At 37.0% G+C, this 22,862-nt stretch overlaps 4 protein-coding genes across 5 annotated transcripts; all 4 read right to left on the reverse strand.

The window, feature by feature from the left end:
- Positions 1-335: 335 nt before the first annotated feature.
- Positions 336-4,488, reverse strand: SKS5 (SKU5 similar 5). The gene is made up of 8 exons (XM_007017893.3): positions 4,175-4,488; positions 3,992-4,101; positions 2,721-2,991; positions 2,023-2,125; positions 1,546-1,891; positions 1,076-1,441; positions 908-986; positions 336-826 (listed from the first exon to the last, which is right to left on the reverse strand). The coding sequence occupies exons 1-8, from the start codon at positions 4,310-4,312 to the stop codon at positions 614-616; spliced, it is 1,626 nt and encodes a 541-aa protein (XP_007017955.3). The 5' UTR covers positions 4,313-4,488; the 3' UTR covers positions 336-613.
- Positions 4,489-9,477: 4,989 nt separating this feature from the next.
- On the reverse strand, positions 9,478-10,029 carry LOC18591655 (uncharacterized). Its single transcript, XM_018125884.2, has one exon. It carries the CDS (start codon positions 9,939-9,941, stop codon positions 9,624-9,626), a length of 318 nt encoding a protein of 105 aa, XP_017981373.2. The 5' UTR covers positions 9,942-10,029; the 3' UTR covers positions 9,478-9,623.
- A 532-nt stretch (positions 10,030-10,561) lies between these two features.
- LOC18591656 (2-thiocytidine tRNA biosynthesis protein, TtcA) lies at positions 10,562-13,959 on the reverse strand. Its single transcript, XM_007017897.3, has 10 exons — positions 13,639-13,959; positions 13,376-13,490; positions 13,122-13,264; positions 12,825-12,944; positions 12,101-12,213; positions 11,929-12,021; positions 11,787-11,827; positions 11,563-11,629; positions 11,358-11,469; positions 10,562-11,186 (listed from the first exon to the last, which is right to left on the reverse strand). Exons 1-10 carry the CDS (start codon positions 13,735-13,737, stop codon positions 11,022-11,024), a joined length of 1,068 nt encoding a protein of 355 aa, XP_007017959.3. The 5' UTR covers positions 13,738-13,959; the 3' UTR covers positions 10,562-11,021.
- Positions 13,960-14,523: 564 nt separating this feature from the next.
- On the reverse strand, positions 14,524-21,972 carry LOC18591657 (Ubiquitin-like superfamily protein). Of its 2 annotated transcripts, none has more exons than XM_018126117.2 (18): positions 21,715-21,972; positions 20,850-21,001; positions 20,605-20,722; positions 19,678-19,785; positions 19,461-19,579; positions 19,215-19,298; positions 18,671-18,838; positions 18,523-18,589; positions 18,291-18,445; positions 17,468-17,632; positions 17,279-17,350; positions 16,894-17,014; positions 16,518-16,799; positions 16,303-16,394; positions 16,005-16,217; positions 15,205-15,825; positions 14,927-15,082; positions 14,524-14,746 (listed from the first exon to the last, which is right to left on the reverse strand). In XM_018126117.2, the coding sequence occupies exons 2-18, from the start codon at positions 20,976-20,978 to the stop codon at positions 14,675-14,677; spliced, it is 2,742 nt and encodes a 913-aa protein (XP_017981606.2). In that variant the 5' UTR covers positions 20,979-21,001; positions 21,715-21,972; the 3' UTR covers positions 14,524-14,674. The 2 variants fall into 2 exon arrangements, with proteins under 2 accessions (XP_017981606.2, XP_007017960.3); XM_007017898.3 differs by having other exon boundaries at positions 15,205-15,828; positions 21,715-21,970.
- Between the last annotated feature and the right edge of the window lie 890 nt (positions 21,973-22,862).

Here is a 22,862-nt window from a genome sequence, read left to right on the forward strand (position 1 = left end):
AAAAAATTAACTTACTAAATAAAATTCAGAATTGACCTTATACCATTTGACCTGGTGATGTGTGTCTTATCTCGATATATATCACACACATCATTTTACTCATACAAATTCAGAATTCAAAATACACTACTAAAGCTTTTATTTAATGTTGACGAACTAAATTTTTAATCTTTTGGGAAAGTTTGAATCCTTGAGAGTTGATACATTCTCTTGGAAATTGAGAACTGGTTTCATTCCGATTCAAGACTGCTCTTTCAACATGGGTTGAATTTCCCATGGGCCTTGAATCTGAAAGCAGTACTATAATGCAAGACTTTGATTAACAAACATAACAATGATGACTAAATATATAATAATAATAATAAGGATTAATGGTATGAAAACTTGGACAATACAATTGGGAATACAAATCTATAGTAAGAAAGAATGCGACCTCGAGCTGAGGTCTAGTAACTTAAGAGTTCTAACTCATAAATGCTAGGCACTTCGCATTAGCACCATTGATGCGCTAAACAACAAGATCAGAAGGCAAAACTCTAGTATTCAATCTTTATCCACCTAAGCTGGACAGGTTTTCTCTACCCAACTCTTGGATCCTTGATTCTATCCTGCCTCACAGGGGTCGGGTGCTTCGGCCGCTTGCCCTACCGCAGAGAAGTGCATTCTTAGGGATCGGGTATTCATCCCTGAGTGAAGATGAGTCTGTGTATACACGCAGATAAAACTGTTGTCCGAGGTACTGTCTTGCCCAAAACTCAGACCTCAAGTTCCACATTCCTACATTATCAAGGGCCACATAAATGGCGGTCCATGACTTTGGATACACCTGCATTCGCAGCGTATGAAATGTTACGATCCTGTTGATCCTGGTTGACGAGATAAATGAAGAAAGATGTTAATTTGTTACCTGAGTGGTGCAACGTGAAATTGCATCACGGAGGTTGTATTGATTCCTACTAGCTGCTGTCCATTGCCCTCCGTCCATACTGCATTTTCAAAATGGTTCAGAAACCAAGTATATCAGTTCAGTTCCAAGCACGTTTTTTGGATTGTTCAAGTAAAATGATGTGCTTACCCGACGACAAAGAAAGAGTATCCATCAAGATGCCAGCTCTGTACAATGTCCTCATCGTTCTGGAATACAATCTCAATGAAAGCCCTGTAGTCTGCATTCATAACTGAAGTATCAAGGTATATCCCTCCGCCATAAGGATTATCGGATATGCTTCCAACGCGAAAAACTCCTCCGATCTTGAAATAGTCGGCAAGTTTCAGAGGAGTGTCCGCAGGAACAAAGGAAACACTGTTAACTGCATATCTTTGCTTGCCATTGACTTGCCCGGCAGAATTTGCAAGCCTGATGGTTCTGGTTGTGTTAATGAGACCGTAGTGGTATGACCCCTGTGGGTTAGGCCTTGGTCCACTTGCTGTAAGGTTAGTCCTGAAACAGGAACAAGTGAATAATTAGATTTGAACACATAATATTAAAACATGTCGTTTTCCAGAAGGCTTGTGCAGCTTGTCACGCGTTGATTGAGAAAATACCTGATAGAGCGGGCCTGGTTCAAAGACCAGTCAATTTGGATGGTGGGTCCACCAGGAGGAGGACCAGAGACAGGGCCAGCGGAATTGCTATAGCGAAGAGTTGCTGTAGTGGTGAGGACCGGGTTGGTGAAGCGAGTGGAGACTACAATGTAATAGTCTTGTGCAGGCTGATCAGCTGTAAATAAAACAGAGGATGATTGGCCAACGTGAATGTCTATCGATGAGTAGGTAGTTTGCAGAGTGTGTGTTCCCTCTACTTCTACCAACTTCAACTTGTGGTTTTGGATGCGGAAATTGAGAGAATTTTGCAATCCAACATTTGATATCCTAAGTCTGTAGGTTTTTCCTGCAATAGATGATAGAGAACATGCTTAGGCTTGAATCACATTGTTCTTTCTTTCTTTTCCGAAAAGAAGAAAATACTAAAAAGAAAATGTAGAAAGATTAGATTTTGAATACTAGATTGACTGTATATACCTTGTTCAACATTGAAGGAGGCACCGCCAGGTCCACGACCATTGATAAGGATTCCATCAGGGAAAGGTAGCTTCTTACCAAGATCTAGATGAGCCCTCAAATCCTGCACAAGTACATTTTAGTTTCTTATTAGCCGGACTAAACTATATCAGACATCAATAAAATCGGTTAGAATCATTAGTTCAACTACAAATTGATTAACAACAGAATTTAGGAACCTCTGCAGACGCGCAGTGGCCCAGATGGCAAAGCCACATGATGATTGATGAATACTTGCATGACAAGCAAGAACCACCTAATGCTTTTGGATAATCGAGAATGATACTCCATTTGGAAATACGTAATGCATAACAGGAAAAGCAAATGCCTTTTTCAGATAATCATTTAAAACGTGCTGCTTTCAATTCAAAATAAACTCCCCAGTTCTCCAACTCAGCAGGAAATGACAACAGAAAAGGCCGGACAGCAAATCCAGCTGTCAAAAGGCACGAAAGCCATAGCATCAAATAGTCAAATAATGCCCATCCCACTCTGTTACATTACCGACACATTTACAATCCCCAGAAGAGCAGCGATCCCACTATGTTTTTGTATACCCCACAGATATAAATAGCATGCATTTTTCCAAATCAGTGCCACCTAAAAAAGCAATCAAATTTAAATACACCAAGGTTTTGGAAAACCGGTGGGATGATTACCGTGTGGTTGGACTTGTACCAATCTCCAATAAGAACAGTGTAATCCCCAGCAGGATCCGGGAAGGGGACCGGAATCCGTGGTCGGCTGAGGATCCTGATCCCTCCGAAACCACCAGCAGCCTTGTGGAATGCAAGAGAGGGGAAGTAATAGAAGCTCCCTATCTGATCCTTGACCTGAAGAATGTATGTGAAGTTCTTCCCTGGTGGAATAGGGCATGTTGTTCCGTATACACCATCTTCATAAGAATTCCTCCTCTGCTGGATCCCGTTCCTACATGTACCGTTTTGACAGAAGTTAACAAATGAAAACTACTAGTATAGTCCAATAGTACTTGATTTAGTGTCTGACGTTTTAGTTGCAAAGTTCATTAATGAATTCATTTATCCAAGGCAAAAACATTTATAGCCTCGGATTTTTATCAAAGGAAAATGCGGAAAGTAAGTTCCGGGCAGACAAAATTGCTTCCGAGCTAACAAAATATAAAAGATACTACTAATATCTTTCTTTTCTGAGTCCAGATCTCTATCCCAAAATTCCTAACCCGCCAGAGCATCTCCCCATATCTCCCATGGGTGGGAGACAGCTAATCAAAAAATAGACCACTTGGATCATGGATTATTAGTGGGTTTAAATGAGGTAGATTAATGGCCATTCAAACTTTTCCAATTAATTCAACAGCTAACTTCCTGCCTATCTCAATCATGGATAAGTCGCTTTCCCATTACAGCAAAGCAGAGGACTTGCTCAGTTATGCTAAAACACTGATAATGATACTCATGTGCTCATCTAATACCACGACAAACAGTGCAAATTGGAGCCCCAATTTGGCGGACAATCTTTTTTTTTAGAAAAATAACACTGGTATTCTGTATTATTAAGAAATGAAATGAATCGGGTCTGTTAAAGCCAGATCTACCGTGACATCAAGCACATGGATGTTTTCTCCAGCGTTCACGTTTAACAATGCAGAAAAGAAGACAATAATGGTACGGAAGAAAGTAACGTGACTCAGCCAGGCCGATCAGACATTCTTTTAATCACAAATTTAAAGCAATCTCAGAGGAAGGAAAGAAAAAAAAAAAAAACTGTTTAGCGACCGACTATGGCTGATGGTTGTCCGAAGAATGCCAGTAGATTACAAACTTGTCCCCATACGGCAGGGAGCAATAAGTGAATAACGATGGGGTAGGTTCATCTTTTTCAAGAAAGGGCGGGTAAAAAGGTTGCACAAAATCTTTGTGGAGAGAACAACGGGGTGATCGGATCTTACCAGGAAAGGAGAAAAGGCTCGTCTAAGCTGTTAAACACGTTGATAATGAGATTGTCATTGGTAACAGAGTGGATATCAGGGCCTGGGAATTGCCCATTGATGAGAATACCCTGGAAAAAAAAAAAGGTGACTACCATCAACATGAGCATCATTTTCACACAGATCAGATGATTGAAGGCTCACCGTTTGACGGACGCCGAGAGGGTAGATGTCACCGTAAGTAACATTCCAGTTGAAGAACCTGTAGGGATCGTCAGCACCGGCAATGGCGAAAAGAGAAGCTGTGGCACAAAACAGTGCCACCGCCAAGTTAAGCGGCATTCTGGGAGTATAAAAAAAGTAAAAAATAAAGCGACAGACTCCTTTTTTGGGTCTCAGTTTGTTGGTGCAGTGAAGGTGAAAGGAAGACAAAGAGAGAAAGAGACTTTAAAAAGAAGAGGTTGGGAGGAGCAGGGACTGATGAGGGATGGCGCAATATTTAAGTGTGGTGCAGAGGAGGGCGACGGGTGTGAGTGTATGTAAGCCGCAAAGGCCAAAAACACAATAAAAGGAGGGAAAATTAAAATTTGAGAAAAAGGAAAAGAAAGAAAAAAAAGGGGGATTGAAGTGTCGGTGGTGGGGTCCTCACATTAGCTGACTATTTGTGTTTGTCGCCCACATGGGCTCGTTGTTGTTTTTGTTCGGCTTAATAGCAAAACAAGTCTTTAAATTATGAAAATTTTCAATCGAACCCCTAACCTGTTATCATATTTAAATAAATTTTTAATTTTTTATCCATCTCCAAATAAACCCTTACTCATAATAAAAATTAGCTATTGTCAAACCCAATACTAATTAGTAATTCCTATGGACATAGCATATTGTAGGCATGATTCATTTGAGGACATTAACTTATTAAATGATGCATCGTGCAGACATAAAATATTAATTGATTATCGATAGTTAATTTGAATATCAATTAAAATTTAGGAAATTCATTAAAGTACAATAAAAGAAAAGAAGAAGCATTCGATTGAAGAAACAGGCATAATGCAAGGGTTTTCTTTTTTCACTATATAAACTTTTGTTTTCTTGCATAATATGAGGGGTGGTGGACTAGTGGTGGGTGGTTTGTTTTGTTCTGAAACAGGGATTGCATGTGAAGAAGTTTAACAGGCAGGGAGATAGAAGGGGACCCCTCTTAAGATCTCACATTACTTTTCCACTTTTCATTTTTAATTACTGCCATTTTTGCTTGAATAATCCAATCTAACCTCTTGTTGGTTTCTTCCGCTCAAGCATTAATTAACAAATTCTCGTACTTGTGAAACTACTCACGAGCATTTGTTAAAAAGAAAAAACAGGGCAGGAAGAGAAACTCAACGAGTTTCTTACCAATTCAGGGCTGAGTCAAAACTCAAAGCGTTGAATATGGATTGCTTTCATGGATTGTTGTTAATTCAGGCTATAGCTTGGTTAGGGATGGCAAATATCAGAAGAGTTCATTGACTGATGCCTCTTAATAGTTCTATACAAGTAGAGTGGTACAAATTTTCATTTTGGCAAAGCTACCAAGAACAGAATCATAGCACAAAAGAGAAAAGAAAAAAGCTGCTGAGATTGGAATCTATTAGTAATTTACAGAAAGTTGTACTTTATATAGAATTTCGGGTTATCCTTAATATTTTTATTTATTTTATATCATAAATTTATTTTTTTCATACATTTAAACTATTTACTAAAAATTAAATTTTAATATAAAATATATTAAAATCAAAGTTTTGTCTGAGATGTCACGAAATGAATTCCTTAAACACACTTAATACTTTTATTTTTTATATTATAAAATTTATTTTTCATATAAAAAATATTGGAAATCTATATTACAAGAAATTTTTCAAATTTTATTATAAAATACATTAAAATCAAAGTTTTTTTATCTTAATTTCTGTGAAAATAAAAAAAAATTATTTAGCGCAGATAGAGTAACATTAAACAATGTTGTAGGACAAAAAAGTATGTGTGGACCTATCGGAGTTGGCTTAGTAGCCTTATATAATCGAGGAATAATAAACTGATCAGTTTGGAAAAATTGAAACACCAGCTAATGGAATTAAAGATGATCATTAGATGCACATGAAAGATTAATATGATTATAACTTTTATATTGATTTATAATCCCTGGTCAAAGTAAAATGTCACGTGGGGGAAGTAAAATATTTTCGGATTAAATTTTACTTATTGGGTCGGTGGTAAGAGGGATGAAAAAGATAAAAATAAAAATTCACTCCGTAAAGCATAAGATATGTCCATGTTCGTCTCGCCCGTGCGACACAAAATTGGCTTATCTAAATATTTTAGCCTTCCTGCTTCAGCCGATGTTGACTCTTGTATTAAGCGCTGACACGAATCAGTGTCCATCCCCATTTAAAACATTTTTATATAGAAATTAAGATGAAAAATTAAATTTAATAATATAAAATATTAAATTTTGAAAAAATAAATTATAATGAAAATAAATAAATGAAAAAGAAGTGCCCATATTTATTCTGGCTAGAAATGTAGATAGAAATGTGGATAGTCATGAATATGCTGGAGCTTGGGAACATTCTTCGCATTCCGCTAGGATTTTCATTTGCCAATTGAATCGTAATTAAAAGTGCTATGACATAATAGGATCGGTGTTAGCATTAAGAGACATGAGAGATACGTAATCCATAACATTAAGCCTAGATTAAAGTTTTCTAATCTATTTTTATCCTCGAACGCTTTTTTAGTAACATAATTTAATAAATATATAATTTTTATGATTTTATACCGTTTTATTATAATAATTTATTACGATGAATCTTATTATAATATTTTTTTGTAATAATATTGTGATTTATAATTAATTTTATGAGATTTTTGAGAAAGAGAATCCGTTAAAGTGATAATGAAAACAAAATTGAATTTAGCAGCCGGATAAGGGAGGTAAAAGGATGTTTGAAATCAGCAGCTTTCGAAAGAATGTTGATGATTATATAAAACAAGGGAGGTTCACAGGGTGGAGAGGATAGGAAAAAGACAGCACAGCAGAGTGAGTTTGAAAATTCACCCTGGATCGCAGCAATCTTGAGTCAACAAATCACTCGCTGAGTCAAACCATTAACATCTGTCTTGTTTCAAAATTGGTTATGATTGAAAGTTGATGGATCAGATCTTGCATAGCAAAGTCTCTGTTTTTGATTAGCATAAACCAAATGATTAGCCGACGCCCTTTTCGAACAAAAAGACCAATAAAGAACTGCTCACTGAAAGAGATCCCACCATAACCTTTCACTTTTTGCTTTTCCAGCGACTTCGGGCAATGAGCTTTTCCATCTGGGGCTCGCTTTTGGTGAACTGGAAGCAACACACAGCGTATCATTATCCTTTAACCTTACGTCAAGCTTCACATTTTCATCTCCCTTGAATCTCATGTGGTAATGAAGAATTAACCCAGACTCTAGATCTTCCCAAGGTGCGACGACATGTGCAAAAACCAATGATTTGGAATGGGACTTAATCACAACATATGCCGAGAGCAAATGGGCCTGACAGAAGAAATAATCTTAAGCAAGCTCTGCCATTAATGAGTGGACATGAGCTTCCGAGAGACAACGTCCACACGTCCCAAAGATTAATCTTAGTAGCATGTGCCATGATTGCAGTGTCTGCATGATTGGCTCGAACCCAAATTACAGGACCTTTGGGATGGATATCTGTAACGCGGCATAATGCACAGTTTACGCGCTTCAAATTTCAACATGAAAACCAACCTAGATAAATAACAATTTTAAATGATATATTTGCTAAGATTTGATTAGGAAATTCTGCAAGTTAGTAGGACCAATCAACCGCAATTAGAGGGCATGTTATGTTCATACCATACAGGCAGGATAACATTAGCTGTGCAGAATAAATAACAGTAAGATAAGCCAATGAAATTGACAAGAGGACAAGTGCCCACATGCATATTTCGCAGCCCACATCAAATACAAATGTCAACACTTTCTGCAGCAAATGGTGTGCAAGGTTAAGAAGCCTAGAACCCCTTATTCTCCCCATCTCTCCACCATACGACACTGTCACCAGATTTGGTATTCAAATATTATTTCCGCTAATGGTTTATAATTCTATCACGTTAGAAATACACTGTCACCAGCTCCACGTTTCAATATCCTCACCATGCATACCTCATATATGAACCTAAACAGATGAAATTCATCACTCCTAATCTACAATCATAAATTCATAATCAACATGGTTGGAACAAAAACAGCCATAGCATGTCTTCATTATCTTAAACAACCAAAACACCATCCGAAAAGTCCTGACTAATTCCTCCTCATGAAAATAAAAAACAAGAGAGAAGAGTCAGAGTAGCTGGGAAGCAACTCAAATTATTCAATCACTCAAAGAAGGCAAAGCCTGAGTATTGCAGATGGCTGTTTAGGCATGGAGGTCCCAACTTGTTTGAGAGTTGAGATGATGTTGCACATGGTAGATGGTCCTCAAGATTTAATGCTCCAATTCACACTTACAGTCCTAGTGAGTTTTCAGATGGTATCCTCCATAAGGCTTGAATTCACAGAAAGAGCAATGAGTGATTGAGCAAGTTGGCTTCTAACAGCACTTTCACATATTAAGCACATCTGTGCTTGGAAATGAGCAAAGGTATCATCTTACCAGATTAACACACTAAAAATAGTCTCACTGGATAACTGGATCTGGACATACACCATCATCATTAATACAACAGGAAAACAATAAGTTTACTCCTTCCCCAACAACAAGAAAAATTAAAGAAATAAAAAGGAAAGAGAAAAACAGTGGGCTATTAGTCTACGATGAACCAAGCTCCATTTAAGAGCCTTGCCCATAGGACATCCAACTCCTAATAAGACAAAACCAAGGGTGCTTATCAGTTAACTAACTCGCAAAGTGTTCTAATGAGAAAGACACTTTTGGCCCCCACTAACTTCGTCCACTCTTAGCTCAAAGCAGCCAAAGGGAAGACAAGGATCAATAAGAATTAGGAGCTAAAATGTTAGACCTCTTTCCCCATCACATAGAACAATTGACACTTGTAAACGTAGAGAAACACAGATTTTGTTGCTGAGTAGCTCAATGATAATCTACATCACTACGATCCTATGTTCCTTTGAAGCATTTTATTGACATTAAACAACGAAAATGTTTCCAAACCTCATGATTTCAACTACTGCAACTTTTAAAACATGGCATCCTTGCTTATAGTTGAAGCAAAACATGACAGATTATATACAAGTGCCAAAAATATATAAAGACGTGAACAACGCTTCTATTCAACTTAATGGCACCTAGATAAACCCTTACCACTAAATTCGATTGGTAAAACATACCAGCACAAACTCTAGCAAGAAAACTTGCTCTAATTTAATCAATTCTTGTTCACATCATATAATCCAACAAAAAGCATAAGCAAAGATAGAGCATTTCCCAGATTCAAGAAAGATTCCAACTTATATTATTAACCCAAAGAGCAGAACATAAACCCCCTGAAAATTTCATTCCAGTCTCTGAACGTAAAATTGACAAAATAAAGATATATTTTTTATAGAAGCTCACTAGCCAGCGGGTTCAGTAGAGTCTAATTATCGTCGCCGAAGAGGAGGCGGAGGCGAGAGGCGAAAAGACCAGTGGGCTCGAGAGAGGCCTCGTGGAGGAGTCCACGTTTTATGTTCTTCATGCGGTCAGTGAGAGATTCTTGCTCTTGCTTGAGAGCGGCGGTGTCCTCTTGGAGATCGTGGATGCGGTACTTCTGGCCCAACGATCGGACGCTCAGCAGCAAAATCCCGGTCATTGCGAAGAACTGAATGAAGTTGTGTCTGTGTTTCATTGCGTTTGAGATAAACCCGAGCGACTTTCCAGCGTTTCGGCCGGTGGTGGCCGAGTCCGGCGAAGCCATGAGCGATACCGATCCTGAAGCAACCCCAAATCTGCAACGGGGAAATGTTTGCCCTCGACCAGTAGCTAGTAACCGCCTGTTAAACAAAACGGCAACTTATTCAGCGTTTTATTTAAGTCTTAGGCTTTATTTCCCCTTTGCTTTGGGCCCTTCGGCCGTATGCTACTTATTGGGCCCCCATTCTCGTGCAATGATAGAAATATTTTGTATTACTTAGAGACGTAGACGGTTGGGTGCCCGTCTTTCTCAATACTCGATCTCGAATCCGTTAAAATAACAAAGTATCTCAATTTTAATAAAATTCGAATAAAATTACAAAATACTATCTAAAATCGAAAATACAAATCCATCATCCATGCACATAATAAAATGAAATATGAACTAAAGAAGAAAAGGTAGGAAAAGCAAAAAATGAGAGGAGTGTATTTTAAGATAATAGTAGTATCCTTTTTTCTTTTAATAAATTTGAAGGTCAGAGCATGACCATTGAACGGTTCGTTTTGGTGCGTTTCTCTTCTGCTGAAGTTCTGATCTGTACGGGAATTAAATCATGGGAAAAGCAATCACATGGTATAACTAAAAGTTATTCCAAGAATTACAAACTCTCCCATGAACTGAAATTTGAAGCAAATGTAACTGATACCTTTTATGTAAAATTTTGTAAAATTACAGAAGAATAAATAGCATCCAATGGCAGAAAATTGAGTTGCAAGGCCTGCCTCTGTCTTGGTGGTCTTCATTTAGGCAGAGCTGCTTTCTCCTATTATTTAATGAGTTCCAAAAGCATAAGAATTCTCGTTCCAAATCTTTTATGGACTACTTTTATATTCAATGCTACATAATAATTAATAATCAATCCTCTGTCCCTCGTCAAAAAATATGATTAAACACCGGCTCTTCCGGTTCCATGACTCTTTCCAGCACCCCAAAGGGTGCAATGAACTGCACTGTTTGCACTTTGCCTAATGATTCACTTAGAAGCTCAAGGAAGGAAGAGAAGAGAGCATGGGTGGCCAATCTGACAACTATGAGTTAATTCCCTGAATAAACCAAAACTTTAAGTGATGCCTACACTCTGCATCAGAAGTCCAAACTTCCACATTGCTTGCTCTCAATACTTTTTGTTCCACCACCTTGCTTTGTATCTTTCTTAATGTCATTGTTTAGGCCTCGACTACGACCAATGCCAAGCTTTGGCAAACCCCGATTCAGCCCCTCCAACAAGACACAAGCTTTACACCATTTCTGTATACCATGTATGAGGTTGCATCAGTTTTTAACCATATTGCATTCAGCTGTTAGTGCTCACAATACTCCAATAGAAGGCAGAAAATCTACCATAAATATGGCACATCAAATGCATGCTAAAGTTTCACACAGATCTAAGGTATCAGGTAAGGTAAAAGCAATTGTCACCTGGCTGGAAATATAACCACATCGTTCACAGGTTCCCTGCTCTGGCATTTTGGTGGAAGTGGAAATTCTAAAATTCTCCCCTGATGTAATGATGTCAAGTATAGCCCTAGGCCTGCAATAGTAAGCCGCAATAGTAAACAACTACAGAATTTTCAAACTTGACAGATGTGAGGATAGAGTGGGAACATAAAAAGAAGGTATTAACCTGATTCTCTCCAAATCTTTTATGAACTCACGAGCAAAACCACGATATGCATTTGGAGAATAAATACCTAAAATTTAAAGAACACCACTGTCTGATTAGAGTCAGAGACATTATGGGACATGCAATACCATCTAAATATAAACCTTTAATAAATGGGCTTGACAACTCAATCAGTCAAATTCCAAATAAAAAAAGCATGAAAGGGAATGGTAAATAAAAATTACATTCAGTGGAGAAGTAGTCTAGCTTCTTGAAATAAGCATACGTGGATATCTTGTTAAGGTTTTGGCAACTAAGTGAAATGAGAAACTAATATTAATAAATTCACAAATAAAACTTTCAGAACAATGAACATTTCAAGGATATATCACAATCTCCTTCTCATATGTATACTTAAAAGGTTTGCATCTTGGAATAGGTCCATCTTCACCAGTAGTAATTGAGGTGCATCTACTCAATCTGTACAATTAAAAGCCATTATCTTAGCTTAACAATCAAGAGAGTCAAAAGGAAACTAAAAGCATAGTCAATCCATTACCTAGCAATATCACCTCGTAATATGTTCAACAGGACAGTTTCAGCAATATCATCTGCATTATGTCCAGTAGCAACTTTGTCAACTTTCAGCAATGCAGCACCTCGATCAAGGGCCTTTAACAAAAAGAAAGTCAAACAAGTCATTCTATCTTAAACCACAACACAAATGAAAGTGTTACAAAGTCATGAACAGCTACATCAGAATGGGTGTATGGACATCTATACTATCTAAAAATGTCTATAAAGAACCCTTATTGGAGTTGATGGTTTCAGTTGCTTTAAAATTCATTAAAAGGAAAAAGTTCAAATCAGCAATTTGGATCATGAGCCAATTCTCCTGGAAGAAGAAGAACCAAAGACAAAAGAAACCAGTCATAATGCAGGTAAAAATCATACTTGAAGGGAACAAAGAAACAGACAGGTGCGATTCACACCATAAATATACAAATTTATAAAATAAAACCATGTTTAACATAAGGAGTAGATCAAATCAATGGTGCTTGGCTGGGTATAATGAGTAGCTATGAGTCATAACAAAAGGGTTCTGACAGAAACACTATCTGCAGAAATGAATGCCCCATCTTGTAATTCAGATATGGAGGTACTAGGTCTAAGAACATAGTTTCAGTATGTACACATGTACAGCCTATCAGAAATAGAAGAAATAGTGAAACCAGCAAACATTTGTTATGATTTCAGGCTTTATTAGAAAACAATAACTCTACCTGGCGGCGAAAAACCCCACAAAACGTGCAATTATTTTTTAAGCCAATCATCTTTACTATTTCATCCATTGTCCATCCATACAAATCCTTGTAAGACACAATTTTTAGAGGCAGCCCGTACTGCAAAACCAATGAGAAGAAAGAATTATAGTATCAGAAAATTGAGAGGAAAAAGTTTCAAAAATAACCAAAAGCAAACATTCTTGAAACAGTTAGCATGGAGATTGGAGAGCAACAACTAAAAATCTATCTACTCTAAGAACTTCAAGAATATCATTGTTGATGGAAAAAACTGACCTGAAGTTCATTCCTTTTGACGGTTTCAAGTGAGTCATCCCTGTACCCCGTAATGCCCTCATCAACAGACAAAAGAAAAAGATCAAGGCCATAATTATGTCGTCGATTCAGTTCTGATAACACGTAAGCAAGGACTGTCGAATCTGCAACAACCCCAGCAGCAGATATTAGAAAGACAAGAAGAATTATAAAGCTTGGCTATGACAACCTATAGAGCTTAAAAGCAGCTTAAAGAAAGAGAGAAAGGGATCAACCTTTCCCTCCAGAGGCGCCAATAGCAATACGGTCGCCGGGCTTGAACAGCTGGTTCTCCACAATTACCTGGTGAATTTCCTCCTCAAACACCTCGTAAAAACACTCCCTGCATATCTTTTAACCAAGCGCATAATTTAAGTAACAATGACAAAAAGAATCCCAAAATCCAAGAAAATAAAAGAGATTGAAATAAACCCAGCGGTCCCCAACTGTTGCCAGATTGAAGTTGAATTACTATAACAAAGGAAAGTGAAGAAGTTACCTGCTCTAGGGTTTTGGGCCTTTTGAGGACCGCTCTTCGCTGGTTACAAATGCAACAAAGTCGAGGTCCAGATTTCTTTGGCTTTGCGTCGGCTTCCATGAACGCCAGATGTTTCAAGAGAACTGCGTTTGAGAGGAGCAACTGATGGAGTTAACAGGTATTAGGTTCGTTTCAGTTAACGGTTTAACCGCTTTTCAGAATCAGCAGGCATAAGTTTCAGGCAGGCCTAAGCGTCTAAACCAGCCGCCAAACGAAGCCCTTTTTTTTCCCCAAAAACTGAGCTTCGTTTGGGTAAAACCGTATTACTGCGAAATTAAGTTCTTTTTTTTCCAAAAGTATATTTATACTTTTTTATATTATATTTATTTTTATATTAAAAACATTGAATTTTTTAATTATTAAAAAAATTCAAATTTCAAATAAATTTTAAAAATTAAATATTTATCTTAATCTCGATAAAAATTTTAAAAAAATTATTTAGAGATAAACAGAATACTATAAATTATTTTATTTCTTTCATAGTACCCCATACAAATGTCTACTAGTAATAATTTAAGAAAGAACTGCAAATTGTTCACATGGATTGTTTTTCAGATTTATTTTAAAGCAATCGCGAATAGTAGTAGTACTAATAAGTCAAGGTACAAATTTTCCCCCATTTTATCAATTAAAAGAAAAAAAAAACCGAGGAGTTTATATAATTGGCTGGTCATTTTCCTTCTTTCTATTCCCTCCCTTAAGGAGTAATTGTTCAAAATTAAACAAGATCACCAGAACACCAGCCTCAAAGAAGTGCTACTGGAATTTGTATCATTCTGACAGGGAACAGGACATATAGATATCACCATAATTCCAATTTGATGCACAATTAACCAAAAAAGCACATTTGAAACAAACAGATCAAATATAACTTAAAGCGTATATCAAACAAAGCCACCAGAAGCCTAAAGTTTATACATGGATTCTGGGTATGAACCGATAAAAACAAAGAAAATGACCCCCCAGTACAGGACAAGACTTCTCAAAATTGAAGAACTTAGCTCTTGTCCTCCTCAGATTTGTCCTGAAATCTTTGATGTACGTCCCGCTGTAGCATCTCTGTGTATTCCTGAACACGCCAGAAAATCTTAATGAGTTTCCGTGCAAATATCACCACGAAAAGTTAGGAAAATTAAAAGGGCAATTTTGCTTAATCCCTGTTCTTTCTCCCCAAAACGAAAGCAAATTTTTAACCACATTGGAAATACAATTAGACATCAAAAGTCAATCCCATGGCCGGGGAACTTACCTTGGCAAGACCCTCATCACCACACAGCTCATTCAGAAGTTCTTCAGCATTCCTTCCATTGCCATATACCCGAACTGCATTTTCAGCAACAGTGTGGAAGACATCGTCAGGGGAATTCGATTGTTCAATCCTCTGAGCCATTTGTTGAATATCATCCTAAAAGAAATGGCAGATAGGACAGCAGTCCCCATGTAAGTATCTCTTACATTTACATACCAATTAACTATTTTATGGCAAAAAAGAGAAAATTAAAATCTTAATTATACAAAAGAAAAAACCTGAAAATCACGATCACAAGGTTTGTCAGCTGCACTTGACTTCCTCCCATCAAGCTGGCCCTGCAATTGAGGTTCTACAGCAGGAAATGGCGGAGGTGCAGATGCCCCGCGACTAAGAGCCTGAGAAACGATAGGCATCATTTGTTGTACCATCCGTGACAGATCAATTCCACCACCTTGGCCTCCTCCTAATCCTGAAAACATGTTCCCAATATCCTGGCTATCAACCTGCTGAGCTAGTTGACCGACAGTGTTCATGATTTGGGGGCTTTGAGTGAGTTGCTGCAACATATTCCTAAAAACATCTGGTGAACCAACACCAGTCTGCTCTGAAACCCCGGCCAACAAGCCATTTAATGCAGGGCTTTGAAGAACTTGAGAGACAGCATTAGCAGCATCTAATTGATCATCAGAACCTTGCCCTCCTGACAATCTACTACTCTGAACACCTGGATTACTTGGGGACGCATCATGTTCCACCCTATTCACAGAAGAGCTCCGAGATACAAGTGATTGCAAAATCTGTTGGCCAGTTGTTCTAACACTCAAGTTCTGATCAAGAGAAGAACTAGTTGTTCCACTATCACCAGTACTAACAGGTGATTTTGTCTGCTTGATTCGCTTCTGACCACAATGATGATATAAAAAGTTAGATTAAAAATCATGAGAAACCACAAAACTTCAGAAACTATAAGCTAACATTGTTTTACCATATTGTTCTAGTAGACGCAAATCAAATGATAATTTTCAACTAAAGTAACTAAGATAATTTAGAATAAAGTAAGACTTGATCATCACACCTTACGTTCCAAACCCCCCAACCCCAATCCAAGTGGAACAGCTTTGGCATTATCCTCACCGGATCTCAGAACACTTCCTGAAGGGTCTTCTGACTTTACCAAGAGTTCTCCACTTGAACTTGGAGGGCATTCCACTGTGCCAGTTGATACATCCTTTGAACTCACACCACTCTCCATAATATTGTTACTTCCTTCAGCATGTTGAGGTTGTGACTGATTATTATAGTAACAGAGTATTGATCAGAGATAATAAACAGATAATTGCTAATAAGATCATTACAATATAAACAAAGCATACCTTCTGTTCTTCAGTTTGAAGAATGTCTGCTGGTAATGCAACACTAGAATCCCCAGCTCCACTAACAGCCACATTACCGGGCTGTCCATTACCTGCACCAGATGTAACACATGATTTTCTCATCAGATTCTGCTTTGACCTTAAATACCAGAGATACCATATAAACAAGTAACCCTGCAGTTATCACCGTCTCAAAACAATTAACGGCCATCTACCTGATGCAACCTGGTTTCCTCCTTGCATGTTACTAACAAAGTTTCTAAGTCGCGAATTGACTTCAGCAACAATAGAGGATATTGACGAGTCAGTTGGTGCAGATTGTGCTGCACTGGACACTGCACCAGTAGGACGTGCTGGGACAGCAGCAGCAAGAACATTTCGCACAGGAAGAACCCGCATTGAACCAGAACCAGCATTATTACCACGTTCTCCTTGCACCCCTTCCCCATTGCTTGTTCTGTTACCAACTGCGGAAATGATGGGTGCCAGTGCGGTGCCTGATAATTTATGATAATCATTAAATAAAAGTCACTTTGCTTCAGTTTAAAGAAAAAGAAAATTATAGTCAGGGTTGAAGCAGATTTTACCCACCAGCATGTATATGGATGTTGATGTGCCTTGGAGCAGTTCCAACACCAACAGGACCTAGAGTCGGAGGATTTGATGGAGAATGAGAACCACTGAAGAGGGAGCTGGTTTGAAGGGGAAAAGGCTGCAAATAAACAAATCAATGCATGCGTGATTAATAGGATTATAAAGGGAGTTCAAAAACTTAATTCTAACTAATCAAAGCAATTTACATAAATGTTTCTGGCTAGGGACCCAATGGTATCAAACCTCATGCAAAATGTCCGGTGCATATAACAAGAGACTCTTATAACAAGGATATTTATATTATTACAAATCAATAAGATATATTAGCAGGGATTTTGCAAATATTTGACCAAGTTGATATGCAAACAAATTTTGAGCACACCTGAACCATTATAGGATTTGGCCCTGAAGGAGATATATAAACTGCTGGTCCAGCATTGACTGAAGATTCTGCCTGTGAATTGCATGAAACATTTTTACTGACATTTTCTTATTCGATGACAACAGAGCATAAGGATTTCTTATTCAATGACAACAGAGAATAAGGATATAAGAGATTTTAGAACCATACAGGAGAATGTCCCATACGCAGCGTCAAAATGGTTCGACCAAGCTCTAAAAGAAGGGCACCTAAATGCTGCATTGCAAGGCCTACTTGCACTGATTCTGTTTGAATTTGCCCCCTTACCGTAGGATCAGGAGAATTCCTCTCTTGCTCCAAACGTTCTGCAATATGCTACAAAAGTTGCAGCAAATTAAAAATACACACAGAATCAGATAATAAAATTTTCAAACTTGAAAGGGAGAAAAGAAAAGGAATGTGAAATTGATTCAGTGTAAAGAATCCTCAAATATAGATAGATATATATATATATATATATATATATATATATATATATATATATATATCTATTGCCACTTCATTAAAGCCAATTAAACTTATATTATGAATTTTCAAATCATATAATGGAGAGAATGTCTCATTTAGCTTCCACAATCTACATGTACTAATGAATTTTATAACATACAAAAGTTTCACTCAGAGAAAGCCCATTAATATTGCAGGTCCTAAAATGTTAGTATATATCATAAATCAAGCACATTTCACCAGATGGAAGGAAGCACATGATAATTCAGAATACAATAATCTTTCTCCCAGATACCTGCTGGGACAGAGTGCGGGCAGATTGGGAAATCAAATCAGAATGCACATGTGAAAGGGAGTTCACATAGATTTCAGCGTAAAACAGATATAAGGATCAAATATTCTACATAAAAACTAGTATTCTAGGTATAATATTAATCCCAGCATCAATTTAAAAACTTAACAAGAAAAGCGTGAAGCATTCCAGAAGACAGTAAACACAGAAAACAAGCTAAGGCAAGACACTTACAGACAATGCAGCAATAGCATGACTGCTGAGAAGCCGTTCTGCATGTCGCATCACAATGCTCAATGCTTCAGGTGTTGGCAAGCCCCGTGCATCAGACGGTAATTCTACCCTAGGTTGGTCTCCTCTATTAGTTGTAGAAGAGTGCAGCTGATAGCCTACATAATGCAGCAGCAGTTAGTCACTGTAACTATTTTCAAACAAAATGTGCAGTTAATGCCTTTTGTACTATCACCATTTGGGGAATGTGCCTCCATGTGGTTCATAAACTCGGAGAGAGTATTTAAAGCATCAGGAATTGGCTGGAGAAAAAGAAAATGATGGAATTAGATAACAATCAAATTATAATCTGCAAAAACAATGCATAAGTTCATTTGTACTACCGAATTAAGTGAAGGAACAGGCATTGCTGCCGGAGTCAAAGAAATTGGCATAACTTGAGGAGAAAATTGAAATGTTTGACCAGGAAATGATTGAGCAGACTGTGTCTGATTTCCTGCTTGGTTCTGACCACCACTAGGTGCTCCATCTGTTTCATTTCCTTGAGACGCCTGAAAGAGAGCATTCTTTTAACAATATACACAGATCATTTTATTACTTCGAGCATTCTATACTACTACCTGCTTAAGAAACCAAAAGCAATATCAACAGTTACTTAAACCCCATAACCCATCACATTCTTTTCTAGTTTCCCTCATGCTACATTTAAATCATTGACATATACATTTAGCTATAATAGTAGAAAATTTGAATAGAATTGATATGCTTCAAGCTGAATCATTTGCCAACAGGAAGCTTTGGGGGAAACATGTGCATCCATTGCACCTAGTGACGAAGACAATTAATCATGGTTTTTGTAAGGCACCCAAAGTCAAATTTAACTTGTTAACTTTAAGCGAAGCAAAATTGAAATCAAGTATTACTCACAGATGTTGAAGATTGTGTACTGTTGATACCATTAGTAGTAGGCTGACCTCCAACACCAAAAGAATTTAGAACTGCCCCAATAACCTATAAGTCAAGCAACAAAGAATGAAATAATAAGAATCAATATCATTCACATTCACTGATTTCACTTGGCAATTGAAGAAGTCAACTTATCAAACAGACTTAAACCTGAACTGAAATACTTCACAAATAAAAATAAATAACAAAAAAAGACAAAGTACTCACCCGAGTAAGGTCTGGAACTATGCCTTCACCTTGATCTCCAACATTAAAGGTCCCAAGAACCACACTGTGCGAAATTTGCCCAACTCGATTACGAGGAATGCCTGCACTAGCATCATTTCCTGCCAATTCATTGTTTAATTAACTATTGACAGCTGTAACTTTTAGTAAAATGCTCTGAATTCACAGACCAGGCAAACACCAATGTGCAAATCAATACCTTGATTAGTGTTATTTCCATTTGTTTCTCCTGAACTTGTATCAGATGAAGGCTGTGATTGGGCTGGCTGCCTTTCAACTAAGTGCAATGTGTGCCCATTCTCAACATCTAAAAACAGTAAAGGTTAACTGCTATAAAATGAACCACAACATAGGCAATGGTCGCAAACTTGGACTTGATGTTGTGATAATCATATCTCTTTAGACAAGAGAGCATCTTGAGTTAACCTTTTTTTTGATAGTTACATTTACTAAAAATCAACCATATCTCACTTTTAAGACAAGGGCTTTACCACGAAGGTCATATCCAGAATTTATGGCACCTATATGAGTCAATCTTTATCCACAAGTACTATATACATTTCTAAATTAATGAAAAATAAACGCTTATTTCCAATTTTGATTATACTTATGACACATAACATGAAGTGACTAAGAAGTAATATATTTTGTATGCTACGGCTAAATATTTGAGCCATTTAGTCAGTGATCACTTTGGAATGATGTTGGGTTGAGCAAATTTTGCAAAGGTAATAGGACTATCATGTAACAATGAAGTGCAAGTATTAAAGGGATAGCAAGAAAATAGAGGGGCAAAAAAGTCGCTGCTTAGACTCACTCACTGCTTGTATACATAATGGTCAATTTAACGAAGCAGCTATCCCCACTAGCAATCTACATAGTTTTCCAGGAACAAAACCAAACCAATGTACGTACAGAACAATTCTGCATGCATAGTAATACTAAAAATATATGCACGGCTCATGCTTAAAATTATACAGTTCGGATAATACTGCTCAAGAAAATGGCAACTAAGAAGGTATTGGTTAGTCAGACACCAAACTGCAGTACTGAAAATCTTAAATATAGACGAAATCTAGTTAACTAATGGCAAAGATATTCTCTAGCAACATAAAAAATAGGATACGATATTCTGAAAGGAGATGTTCATCCTTTAAGACCTTCCCCCTGAAAATCAGCCGTTGCTGACCAACTGGAACGCCAATTTCATTAGCTATTTTCTCCTTGAACAACAAAACTGGTGTCTGAATTCATCCAAGTAATAATGTATCAGCTAAAAAGCTGGATGACACACAACTTTTCTTAAAATTTAAAGATGCACTGAACGGCAGAAAATTTTGAGAACGTCCATGCTTAAAGGCAAACCCTTACACTTTTGTCAACATGGAAACTAAAAATCTGTGAATCCAGAGTCTTGATCTTAAGCTCTACAAATGAATCTGAAGATTCCCCGGAGACATTGCCCGTACTCAAACCTTCATTAGAGTGCTGATCTGCCATAGCAGTTCAATGGCTACAAACACCTAAAACAGCCAAAAGGAAAAGTATTACTATCATTTCCATCAAGATCATGCCCTAATTCAGATTCCTAAAGTAAATTATCATCAGCCAAAAATTCGTTCCAAAAGATGTCGTAATCACAATAAATTAACATCCAAGGTCACAGAAGACAATTATTTTGTCTAGTTAATTTATCTATTTATCAGGTCAACAATTAAGTTAGCTGTCTAGCAACATGGAATAATTGAGAAGATAGATAAAACAGAACAAAAAATGCACGAGGGGTGCAAAGTAATAATAGCTTGTCACAATTTTAGAATCTTATCCGTAAACATCCATTTTAGCATAAAGATAGAACTTCTTTTCTTGCATAACAATGATATCATGAAATATACTTTCCGTCAAACAAACACATTACAAGCAATGCAAAGCAATTGTGTTTGCAATGGTCAACAAAAGTCAAAATTCCCTACATTTCAAGGTACATCTTTTCACAACCAAACACGCTATGCAACATACCAAATCAGAATCGACGATAACATCAACCAATAAACAATTACATAGCTAAAGTCGGATCGAAGAACCTAGATGAAAACAAATAAGATCAAAATAATTTAAGGCAAATTATTATCATAAAATGTGCATTAAATCAAATAAAATAAATTATGTTTATGGTTCGTAAGAACATGCTAATCCAAAATTAAAAAAAAAAAAAAAAGGAACCGAAGGCACGAACCTAATTAGAGCACGGAAGTTGAAATCGATGAGTGAAAATCCGAACGAACTTGAGAATTCGATTTAACCGATGAAAAAGCAACTGAATGTGTACGAAACCGGACGACTTAGGGTTCGCTAAAAATCGCAACGGTTCGGGCAGAGGAGGAGGGCCAAGCTGAGTTCGGCTACGACGCTGCCAATGTGGCTGGCTTTGTTTACGAGCTATTCAATTCGAGAAGAATCTAGATCAAGCCGTTGTTCATTTCGTGATGCGACGGTAATCTTTCCAGCCGACGTCGTTTCTTTTAGTAGTCTCCTCTCCAGCTTTTCTCCTCTACCTTTTTCTCTCCGTTTTCTTGGGCTAAAATGGCGCCGGGATCCTAGCTAAGAACTAAGCCCATGTTGCTACAATGTGTTAAAAGCCCAGCCTAGGACGAACAAATGTCAATCCATAACTTCATTTAAAAAAAAAAAAAAGTTGCTTTTAAAATACTTTTATCTTCATTTTTTTATATAAAAATTAAATATTTATTTTATAAAATAAAAATAAATAAAATACATAAAATCAGAGTTTTTTTTATGTAAAGATTAAAAATTAACAAATATTTAGAAACCAAGAAAACAATTTTATTTATCAAAATTCTACAAATGGTTGAGTCAAGATTCTATTATGCTAAGTAATTCCTATAGAAGTAAGTCTTTGAATCTTTTTGGTATAAAATCATTGAAATGGACCAATAAAATCATAAGATATGCCAATTTTCCATATGGAGTTTGGTACCAATCCAAATAAGTAAACGTTGAAGCAATATTCGAAAATTATGGTAATAATAATAATTTTGATTGTATGGTGCAAAATCAAAATATGCCGGGTATATGAGGAAGACAAGTACTGGATGTTTCCACGTAATTTTAGTATCAGATAAAATCCTTGCTCGGGATGAAATAGTTTTTCCATTCATTTGAAGATGAACATACATGGGTTTTGGTCACAGAAGTAAAGAGTAGGATCAGACTACATGAAGTCATTCAGCCGTTTACAGAATTTATTTGTTTTTCCGTTCTAGAGGTAAGAGAACTGCCAACCCTTTCTTTTTCACAGATTGATTGCCCAATCAACATGCTCCAATAGTCTATTCGCAGGGTAAGTACCAAAATCATGAAGAA

The sequence above is a fragment of the Theobroma cacao genome, chromosome 8 (genome assembly GCF_053813885.1).
Source record: "Theobroma cacao isolate CCN51 chromosome 8, ASM5381388v1, whole genome shotgun sequence".
NCBI lineage: Eukaryota > Viridiplantae > Streptophyta > Magnoliopsida > Malvales > Malvaceae > Theobroma > Theobroma cacao.

Excerpts from the sequence above, each read along its gene's own strand:
- LOC18591655 (XM_018125884.2), bottom strand. The coding sequence starts at position 9,941 with ATGGCTTCGCCGGACTCGGCCACCACCGGCCGAAACGCTGGAAAGTCG.
- SKS5 (XM_007017893.3), bottom strand. The coding sequence starts at position 4,312 with ATGCCGCTTAACTTGGCGGTGGCACTGTTTTGTGCCACAGCTTCTCTT. Across the intron at positions 4,102-4,174 it reads CTCTCGGCGTCCGTCAAACG|GGTATTCTCATCAATGGGCA; the intron begins GTGAGCCTTCAA and ends TTTTTTTTCCAG. Across the intron at positions 1,892-2,022 it reads CTCCTTCAATGTTGAACAAG|GAAAAACCTACAGACTTAGG; the intron begins GTATATACAGTC and ends CATCTATTGCAG.
- LOC18591657 (XM_007017898.3), bottom strand. The coding sequence starts at position 20,978 with ATGGCAGATCAGCACTCTAATGAAGGTTTGAGTACGGGCAATGTCTCC. Across the intron at positions 18,590-18,670 it reads CTGTTCCTTCACTTAATTCG|CCAATTCCTGATGCTTTAAA; the intron begins GTAGTACAAATG and ends CTTTTTCTCCAG. Across the intron at positions 16,800-16,893 it reads CAACATCCATATACATGCTG|GCACCGCACTGGCACCCATC; the intron begins GTGGGTAAAATC and ends ATAAATTATCAG.
- LOC18591656 (XM_007017897.3), bottom strand. The coding sequence starts at position 13,737 with ATGGAAGCCGACGCAAAGCCAAAGAAATCTGGACCTCGACTTTGTTGC. Across the intron at positions 12,022-12,100 it reads TTACGAGGTGATATTGCTAG|ATTGAGTAGATGCACCTCAA; the intron begins GTAATGGATTGA and ends TTAATTGTACAG. Across the intron at positions 11,630-11,786 it reads AGACTACTTCTCCACTGAAT|GTATTTATTCTCCAAATGCA; the intron begins GTAATTTTTATT and ends TTTAAATTTTAG.